General features: G+C 51.4%; 1 protein-coding gene across 1 annotated transcript in view; it reads left to right on the plus strand.

Annotated features, from left to right (window-relative positions):
• Susd5 (sushi domain containing 5) overlaps positions 1 to 9775 on the plus strand; it is a 35113-nt gene extending 25338 nt beyond the window's left edge. Inside the window, exon 5 of the mRNA XM_051173274.1 lies at positions 6649 to 9775. Coding sequence (XP_051029231.1) covers positions 6649 to 8021 — 1373 coding nt within the window. The 3' untranslated portion in view covers positions 8022 to 9775. The remainder of the gene's footprint in view (positions 1 to 6648) is intronic.
• The last annotated feature ends 727 nt before the right edge of the window (positions 9776 to 10502 follow it).

Genomic DNA, 10502 nt, shown 5'->3' on the forward strand with positions numbered 1-10502 from the left:
GTCATTCCAGCGTCATCATGGGAAGAGACCATGGGGAGAGCAGTGTCTTGCCAGGAACCTCAAAAGTTCTCGTGAGCAAGGCCGGCCAGGCGCGGGCTCCCAAACTGTCTTCTCCTTGAGTTACCCCCTCGCTCGCTTTTGCTCTCATTTCGGAAGACATTCTTTTGGTTTCTTAAATCAACTTCAGGCTCTATTTTTCTCTACCATTTGGGCTTCGTGTTCCTCATTGACTCAAACATGAGCCCAAAGCCGAATTTAGAATTCCCTCGTCAATGTGACCATATTTGTTCAGAGGTTCATTGAGCCCTGGTTATTTCTGGCATGTCTGGATGTCTTTTTATAAAACGACTATTTTTAAAGGCTGTGTAGACAAGACCAGAGGGCAAAGAGAAGCTACGTGTAGGTTTCCCAAAATGTGACATGACAAGGATGGACAGTGGTGGCATCTGGAGAGCCCAGGAGCTCTGGGTTCCTTCTGCACATTATCCCCTGACCACATCCTCTGAGAACTGCAGATGTGCAGGTATACAGAGGATGGCTAGTCCAGCGGAGGGCGCGGGTGAGGGAGAGAAGGGAGGGAAGTCAGAGCAGCCCCCAGAGCCTGGATAAGTCAGGACATTGTTTATCTAGTTCTCTCTCTCCCTCTCCCTCTCCCTCTCCCTCTCTGTGTGTGTGTGTGTGTGTGTGTGTGTGTGTGTGTGTGTGTGTGTACATGTGTGTGCATGGGGCATGGGGACCAGAGGACAACTTAGGGTGTCATTCATCACTTGCTATCTTCCTTTAGAAAGAATGGTTATACCTGTGTGTGTCTATGTTGAGCATGTCCCGTGTGTGGATGCCTGCAGACGCCAGAAGAGGGGGAAGAAGCCTCTAGAGCTGGAGTTAGACGGGGTTGTTAGCCGCCTGATATGTGTGCTGGGAACTAAACTTGGGTGCTCTGGAAGACTCAGCACTGAGCCATCTTCAAATCTGTATCTGTTTATTGGAAATGTGCTGTCTCACTGGCCTGGAATTCACCAAGCAGGCTAGGCTGGGTGGCCAGGGGCCCCAGGAGTCCACCTGTCTTTGTCACTGTCCCATTGCTGTGCAAGAGACACCATTACCAGTGCCACTCTCATAAGAGAAAGCGTGTGACTGGGCTGACTTACATTTTCAGAGGTTTTGTCCACTGTTATCATGGTGTGGACAGGGTTTTTCTGTGCAGTTCTGGAGCCTATCCTGGAACTCACTCTGTAGACCAGGCTGGCCTCAAACTCACAGAGATCCACCTGCCTCTGCTTCCCAAGTGCTGGGATTAAAGGTGTGCGCCACCACTGGCCGTCACACTAAATAGATTTTGTAATGGGAATGCTTGTGGTCATGCTGACTCAGAGAAAGAATTGAACGTCTGGGGGAGCCGAAGACCAAGCCTCAGGGAAAGGGAAAGCGAACATTTTATTCCTTCGGGATGGGAGAGGCGTAAGGCTGAAGTCCACTAAATGGGCACAGACTTGGGGATTTAACAGGACTCCTTTCCCCTTTTGGTCCTGATTAGATACCCACCCCATGCCTTCCTGGAACAAGACTCCGCCATCTCAGGGAGCTGCTTCCACCTTCCTCGTCTGTGGTGCTCTAACTCTCCTTCAGGTTTTTTAGTTGCTCTTATACAAAATAACACAGAGTGGGCGCCTCTGAAACATCAGATGCTAATTTCCCTCAGCACCTACATGAGAGCTTACAATCTCTAACTCAATTTCTAAGAGATAACCTCTTCTGGCCTCCTCAGGCACTACACACACACACACACACACACACACACACACACACACACACACAGTATTCAGACATATATGCATGCAAAACAACCATATGAGCTGCCATATGGTTGCTGGGAATCAAAACTGGATCCTCTGAAAGAGCAGCCAGTGTTCTTAACCATTAAGTTCCTAAAACTAGTTTTTAATTGAATTTTTTTATTGCTTTATTTATTTTTCTCTTTGAAATAGACTCTTGTTGTGTAGCCCAAATTGGTCTCAAACCGCCTCCCAAATACTGGGATTGCTGGCATGTACCATTGTGCCTCACTAAAACAGATTGACTTTTGTTTTAGGAAGAGTCACACTCTGTAGCCCAGGCTTGACTAAACACAGTGATTATCCCACCTCAGCCTCTCAAGTGCTGAGGTTATAGGCATGAGCCACCATGTCCAACTTTAAATTTTTTTTTTTCTTTTAAGGAGAAATAGGCCAGGTTGTGGTGGTACACACCTTTAATCCCAGCAAATGGGATTGTGAATTAAAGGCCAGCCTGGTCTACAGAGCAAATTCCAGGACAGCCAGGGCTACACAGAGAATCCCTGTCTCGAAAAACAAACAAACAAACATAAAGACGCAGGCCCAACCTCTCATTTCCTCCTGACTTCTGAGCTCTGTTTCCTAAAGTAGCCGTCAGATATAAATGCCCAGTGAAGGGCCTGGTTTTTGCCAGGAAAACCACGAGCTCCCTTTCCCTAGTCTTCCTCCTATCAGCTGCAGAATGCAGGCTCCAGGCTGTGTCAGCCCAGGCTGCTGTAGAGAGTGCCATGTGTGGAAGGGCTTGGATGCTGGCATGACGTCAGCTTGCAGTAAGGACACAGAGGGCGTTGAGAGAAGTCACACCGGACTTCTGCGTCTCTGGGGCAAACATACTTTCTGGTAGAAATTTAGTCAGGAACAGACTTTGCTGTTTGCTGTGAAAAAAAAAAAAATGCCTGGGATACTCTTCCATGAATATGGAAGCTGTATATAAACACTTGATGTCCTTGTCCTCATTCGAAATTTTGGGGAAATAGACACAGGGAGAGCTGTTTCAGTGCCAGGACATTATGGGACTGAGAATCTGGAGACAGGAAGGTCTTGGCTAAGGCACTGGGAGACCATCCTGGGGTTTGTATCCACAGGGAGCCCTAAAGGCAGATACACACCCACACACACACACACACAACGAGCTGAGGGTGACTTTAACATCTTGACACTGTCCACTCCCTAGCCCAAGGGTGATCACTTTCCGCCATCCTCAACACCAAACATAAGGCCAGTGTCTTCTACTCTGGACAGTGGGGATAAGACCATGACTCACCTCTTGTCCCTACTCACGATGTTACTTCACTTCACAACACATTTAAATATGCAGGATAAGCCACATAGGAGGAGTTGACGGTGATGTTTCCAAGTGCCGGAACTCACAGGCTCTGGCCATCTGTCTCATAGACTTCAGGCCAAATAAAGTTGTGTGAAAACTGGCTTCTGGCTGGGTGTGGTGGTGCATGACTTTTATCCCCAGTACTAGGGAGGTAGGAGCAGAGGCAGATGGGTCACTGAGTTTAAGACCAGCCCGGTCTATATATATTGAGTTCCAGGCCAGTCAGGGCTACATAGTAAAACCCTGTCTCAAAGCACAAAATCAACAACAACAAAAACTACCATGGCTGAAGAGATCTGAGGCCATAAAGGTGAACTTAGTATTACTGTTTAGCTAAATTGCCACGGTGCCAAGAGGCCGTCTAAATATTTATGTTTATGGCCATACGGACAAATGCTGCCCACAGCCTTTAGAGAACCGCGTGCCCATGCGCGCACGGCTCCTCCCTTCCAGCATGTGGGTCCCAGGGATTGAATTCAAGTCACCAGACTTGATAGCAAGCATCTTACTGCTGCACCATCCATCTCATCAGATCAGCACCACCGCCACCAGCGTTTTTCTCTTTTAATTAAAAGCAAATTGGCCACAGACTAGAATAACGTGTAGGGTTGAGAGTTATTGCCAAGTTTCTGTGCAACAAGATTCAATTTTGGTGAAAAAGTCACCTTTCCTCCTCGTTACAATGAGTCTGTCAGCAGTGGTCTGCTGGGGAATTCTATTAAGCTGACACAGGGGTCTAGGCATCAAGGGGGAGCTGGGCTCTTGGCCTGTGTGTGTGTGTGTGTGTGTGTGTGTGTGTGTGTGTGTGTGTGTGTGTGTGCGTGCACGCACTCAACAATGGTGTCTTTTTAGAGGACTTGGTACAAGCCGTCCGTCCCTCATCAGTTGGCAGTGGCAGATTGAGCTTGTGGAAACAGGTCTTTGGTTCTGAGTGGTTATGAAGCTCTTTGGAGAGCAGTTTGGGGTGTGAGCTACTTCAGACTTTTCTCCTTCCCCATGCCAGGACAATTTACTCTTTCATCCATTCAAAGATGCCTCTGTGAGCCAGACGTGAGGATAAATATCTGCAATCCCAGCAATTCTAGGCCTGCATGGGCAACATAGCAAGACCCTGTCTCAAAAAAAATTAAGTATTTTTTAAAATGCCTGCAATAGGTCTTCTTATCCCATCCTACAAATTCAATGCCTGGATTCCTTCCTGAGAGCTGTCCATTGCCCGTGTCTTAGCTTTTTCTGAATCATACTGGCTCAGTCAAGCATCAGGGGACTGGAGAGATGGCTCAGAGGTTAAGAGCACTTGCTGCTCTTCCAGAGGTCCTGAGTTCAATTCCCAGCAACCACATGGTGGTTCACAACTATCTGTAACCCCAGTTTGTGGGGTCCCAATGCCTTCTTCTACCTTCTGTGAGCAGTACACACATGGTGCACGCGCACACACACACACACACACACACACAGAGAGAGGGAAAGAGAGAGAAAGCTAAAGCACCCATATATAAAATAAAAAAATGTAGTAAGAAACAACAATCATCGAGAGCGTGTGAAGTGTCCTGTGACTATAATCTCAGCACTAAAGGTGTGGAGAGGCCCTGGGGAAAGTTTAAGGTCATCGTCAGCTACTTGCTGATTTTAAAACCAACCTGGAGTACAGAATGCTCTGGGGAGGCACAGAAAGGTGGACCTCTGAGTTCAAGGCCAGCCTCGTCTACTGAGTTCCAGCCAGGGCTACATAGAGAGACCCCATCTTAAACAAAAAGAAAGACAAGGGAGCATGGGGAAGACACACACACACACACACACACACACACACACACACACACACACCGGTAATCTTTCCATGAAGGCCAGTGGGTAAACTGAGGTCCAAGCACACCTAACCTCTTTATTCCCGAGGCCCGGGATGTCACCTGAATCTAGGACAACTGACCAGTTTTAGAGAAAAGATTTGTCATCTATCTTGTGTGTTGTATCTTAAAGTACAGTGTGTAAACGAAAGCCGGCAGTTTTATTAGCATGGTGAGTGAGACCTCACATACAAAAGCTTTTGAACTTCATCATGATACATTCCAAGGCAGGTAGTCGACCTTCACTCAAGTTCACTGAGTGAAGGACTTGGGTCACAGCAGACCTGGAATGACATGACAAGAAGCAAGCTTGGGTTCTGCGCCTTGCCTTTCACGTTCAGACGGTCTCATTGTTTTCCTACTGAATACACAAACTAGCCAGCCTGTGAGCTTTGGATATCCTGTCTCCTCTCCTTCTAGAAGCATTGGGATTTCACAGGCTTACAATACCCTCCCAAGATCTATGTGGGTTCTGGGGATTTGAACTCATGCCCTTATGCTTGCGTGACAAGCACGTTTGCCCACGGAACTGTGTCCCCGGCTCCTGCCACCTTGTTTTGAGACAGAGTCTCTCACTATATCTGAAGGTCTATTTTTGGCTAGTCCATCTGGAGAGCAGATCTTGGGGAAATCTTCCTGTCCTCAACCCCTAGTCCTGGGGTTAGCTAAGCATGTGAGGCCCTGACCCATCTTTTAAATTTTATTTATTCAATATATTTACATTATATTAATTTACTGTGTGTGTGTGTGTGTGTGTGTGTGTGTGTGTGTGTGTGTGTGTGTTTCAGGCAGAGTCCCACATGTCCCAGACTGGCCTCAAACTCCTTATATAGCTGAGGATGACCTTGGGTTTCTGATCCTCCTGCCTCCGCTGAGTGCTGGGTACCAGATATGCACGGCCACATCTGGTTTATGTGGTGCTGGGGAATCAAACCCAGGGCCTTGTGAGCTGTACTGGTCACTGTTTGTAGCTGGCTTGATACAACTTTGGGTCACCTGGGAAGAGGGAACCGCCTTTATCAGGCTGGCCTATGGGCGTGCTGTGGGTCATTGTGATTGGTGGATATTTGGGAGACCCAGCACTTTGTGGGCCTGAGCTGTGTAAGAAAGTTAGCTGAACTCAGCGGACAGAGGCGGGTAAATCTGAGGTCGAAGCAAACCTAGTCTACATGGTGAGTTCCAAGTCAGCCATAGTGAGACCCTGTCTCAGGGAGGGGGGGAGAGGAGGAGGGAGCGGGAGGGCGAGAGCATGCTGGGAAGCTGTTCTCCCATGGTTTCTGCTTCCTTTTCTGTCCCGGTTTCCCTAAATGATGGACTCTGGCTCAGAGGTCTAAGGTGACCGGTCACATTTAGTCCCGGTATTTTTCACGGCCACAGAAAACGAACTAGGCTGTGCGTGCTGGCGAGCATGCTCCCAAGTGAGCTACCCTTCAGCTAACCCCCAGCCCCCCCCACACACGCTGGGGTCTCAGCGCATGGCTCAGGCGCAGACCCGAGGCCCCCGGCCTCAGCCACACCAATGCTGGGACTACCCTAAAACCGCCAGTCCCCGAAAGTCCTTTTACGGTGACATTTGCTGGTGTGTGCACACGTGCTTCACCTTGTAAAGAGAGCTCACTGCGAGGCTTCTCCCGCTTGCGCGCAGAGGCGGCCGAGGCCCACGTCGACTACGAGGACAGCTTCCCCGACGACCGATCCGGGTCCTTCCGGGAGCTCACGCAAGACTCGCGGGCCGAGGGGGAGGAGGACGAGGCGTCCGAGGAGCCGGCCCGACACGGCCGCATCCGCCCGGCCCTCACGTCTGCGTCGGCGGAGATCGCGCCCAGCACGGGCTCGCCCGGCGCGGCCGGCAGGGGCCGCACGCGCACGCGCCGGCCCGGGCCACGCCCACACGGGAAGTACTCGCTCTGGTTTCCGGCGCCGGGGCGGGAGCTGGGGGCTGAGCCTGACGCCAGGCCGGGGCTCGCGGCCGCGCGCCGGCCCTCGCAGCCGTCCGCGGGTGGGGGTGGCGGCGGCAGCGAGCCCGGCGACACGGCGGCGGGCAGCACCGACGACTCCTGGCTGGATGGCTACCCCGTGACCGACGGGGCCTGCAGGGAGGCGTCGGTGGGGCTGGGTCCCGGGGGTCAGCCTGCCGGGGGAGCTGACGGGCGCAGGGACGCCGCCGCCGCCGCCGGCACCAGGGAGCCGCCTCCATCGCTCGACGTGCAGGCGCTGGCTCCAGGCCCCGTGGATGAGGCCGAGGCCGAGGGTCCCCGCACGGGCAATGGTGACCTGACCAAGTATCGATCAGCTGCACCTCGGAGCGTCGCCACAGGGAGGGCCCCCGCAGACACCTTAGCCTACGAACTCGCCACCTCCACCCGAGGGACAGCGCCAACAACAACGCAGCACACCCTTAAACTCGTCCCCTCGGAGGCCACCCAGCCTCCAGCCGGGGCCACCCAGCCTCCAGCCGGGGCCACCCAGGCTCCAGCCGGGGCCACCCAGCCTCCAGCCGGGGCCACCCAGGCTCCAGCCGGGGCCACCCAGCCTCCAGCCGGGGCCACCCAGCCTCCAGCCGGGGCCACCCAGGCTCCAGCCGGGGCCACCCAGCCTCCAGCCGGGGCCACCCAGGCTCCAGCCGGGGCCACCCAGCCTCCAGCCGGGGCCACCCAGCCTCCAGCCGGGGCCACCCAGCCTCCAGCCGGGGCCACCCAGGCTCCTGAGGGCCAGGACAGCTTCCCCTACCTGCTGTCTGAGGACTTCTTGGGACAGGAGGGCCCTGGGCCCGGTGCAAGCGAGGAGAAACTTCTTCCAACCTCGGCAGCATGTGTGGGGGATGACTGTCCCGGCTTACGGAGGGGCCCCGTGATCGCCATCATTGTCACTGTCCTGTGCCTGCTGCTGCTCCTGGCGGTCGTGGGAGCCGTGTGGGGCTACCGCAGGTACCAGCACAAGAGCTCTGTATACAAGCTGAATGTTGGACCGCGGCAGGCTAGACACTACCACCAGCACATCGAGATGGAGAAGGTCTAGCCTCCCCCCGTCAGCTTGGGCTCTCCCCAAGCCACCTGGAGGAAGATTAACTGTCACTCGTCACACTGATAATTCTCAGGATCGGAGGCGGATAAGGGTTCACCCTCTAAAGTTCAAGTCTTCTGTGCTCAGAGAAGGGTCCCTGGAGGCATCTAGCGGGCAGAAAGGGTCTGGTGGAGCCGTCACACATGCCAAGGTCTCTTCAGCCACATGCTCTGGAATTCACTGCCCGAATCACAGGCCTCTGCGTTTGTAAGGTTGCGTTGTCACTGTTTGAATCATCTTTTTGTTTCATCACGTAATGCCTTTCCATCTTGAGAGAGAGTTACAGACCCTGTGCCCTGAAACGTGTGGTTTTGATGAGCCGTGTTAGGAAACTGATGTCCAGTTGTGGAATGGGACAGGGAAGGAGCCTGCTGTCTCCTTTTAGTGTGATGCTGCTGAGGACAGTCGGGAGCCAGAACATACTTCGTAAACTTTGACTTCCTCGTTTGTTCGTTGAAATTGGAGAGAATTTCAGACTGACATCCTGCCTCGGGGTATGAGGAGCAAAGAGGCCCATTGCCCACCCTGACCCTGCAGCTGTGAGACAGATTTCCTTTAAGAGCAAGGTGAACTTTGTACCACTGAGGACATTGGGTGCCCTCTGCTCTGTGCCTACAAAGGCTTGGGGTTGCTACCAGGGCTGGTGACAAAACCCAACTCCTCTCTCAGGATGAACTGTTTCTCTGAACTCCAGTAAGGGGGGACGATGTGCCCTGTCTAGTTTGACCTCAGCATCTCGACAGCAGTGTGTGAAGTGTCACCTCCGGCTGTCCCCAGGGTATTAACCCAGAAGTAAGCACACCATGCTTTTCTATCTGAGTTCCTTCCTGAAGGTATAAAAGCGATGGAGGCCATACATTTATTCTGAGGCATCCTGGCAGTGTCTATTTTCATATGGGACAAGAAACCCTGAGATGTGCCTGTGTAGGTGGTGATTTTACAGCTGAAATGTAGGCAGCAGGGGCTGTGGCTTTGTCTGGCAGGTGTGAGGCCCTAGGTTCCATCTCTGGTACCACAAAAACAAAAGAGTTGGTGACGGCATTTTACCAAAGGAAGAGAAAAAGATGTCATGATGTATTTCCTGTGCTGTCATGCACGCTTTGAAAAACGCCAGCCTCAGTAGCTACAAAACAGTGTAACACCACACAAAATCCCACTGACCATAACTAGGTCAAACGAAGGCCTGAGGGAACCTGCTAGAATACGTCTGCCACCAAGGGAACGGAAAGAAGGGAAAAGATGCTTTCTGTACGTAGCCAAAGAACTCGACGGAGTAAACCCAGAGACTGTATATTTTTAAAGTAGAGTCTAATCTCTTGTGACATAGCATTTCTATTTTTATCACTAGCTATGTAAAATAACCTCCGTCTCCACATGGGGACCCTGTCAGTAACTAAAATTAACCCCGAACCCTGAATTTATATCAACGTGTAAGTAGATGGTGTTGAAACCAGTGTATTAATAAGTTGATTGTAAATTATTAACACATGTCAATGCATTCTGTTGTAGACATGGACATGGACTATAAAGTAAGCGCAACACATTAGCTCATAATTTTGACTGATTTGCTGTGAAGGGACATGAGCCTGCATGTCGGAGGGCGTGAGCTGTCACTACAAATCTTTGAAAATAATAGATGCTTATGAAAATGGGGAGGGAGAAGGTTTTCTTTAATATAAGCTTTTGATATATTTAAAATAAATGTTATTTCCCACAGACCCTTGATAGTTGTATTAATATCTACATTGTGCCACTTTTTTTAAAAAAAAAAATGTAGTGTGTATGAATTTGTGTGTGTGTGTATGTGTGTGTGTGTGTGTGTGTGTGTGTGTGTGTGTGTGTATGAGAGAGAGACTGTGGCTGTGCCTGGCTCTGTGTGTGTGTGTGTGAGAGAGACGACTGTGTGTGTAGGTCAGAGGGCCATCTTAGGTGTGTGTTTGGGACAGTGTCCAGTTGTTTGTCTCTGCACAGCTAGGCTAGCTGGCCTGTGAGTTCCAGAGACTCAGTCTCTGACTCAGAGCTCCCGGCAGGAACACTGGGGTCACAGATGTGCACTCCTGTGCCTGACTTTATGTGGGTCTGGGGACCAGCCCCCCCCCCAGTCTCACTCTAGTGCTTCACCCACTGAGCTGCTCCCCAACCGGCCATGGTTTCTTCTAAGAATCCATGTCTTAGTGCTTGCAATGTTGACAGTGGCTCTCTCTAACCCCTGACCTCCTGCAGGATTGGGGTGGGGGGGGGAAGCAGAGCTCTTATACCCTCTCCCTCTTCTCCTTCTTTCTTCCTCATGCCAACCTTAGAGGGATTTGGAGGACATACTAGAAATGTAGAATTTGGTCTTCTCCAGATCTGGTGAGCTAGAACCTCGCTGAGCAAGGTCCTGGTGATTGATGTGTGTGGTAAGATCTGAGCAACCACAGCCAATGACCTCAAAGC

The sequence above is a fragment of the Phodopus roborovskii genome, unplaced genomic scaffold, assembly GCF_943737965.1.
Source record: "Phodopus roborovskii unplaced genomic scaffold, PHOROB, whole genome shotgun sequence".
Lineage (NCBI taxonomy): Eukaryota > Metazoa > Chordata > Mammalia > Rodentia > Cricetidae > Phodopus > Phodopus roborovskii.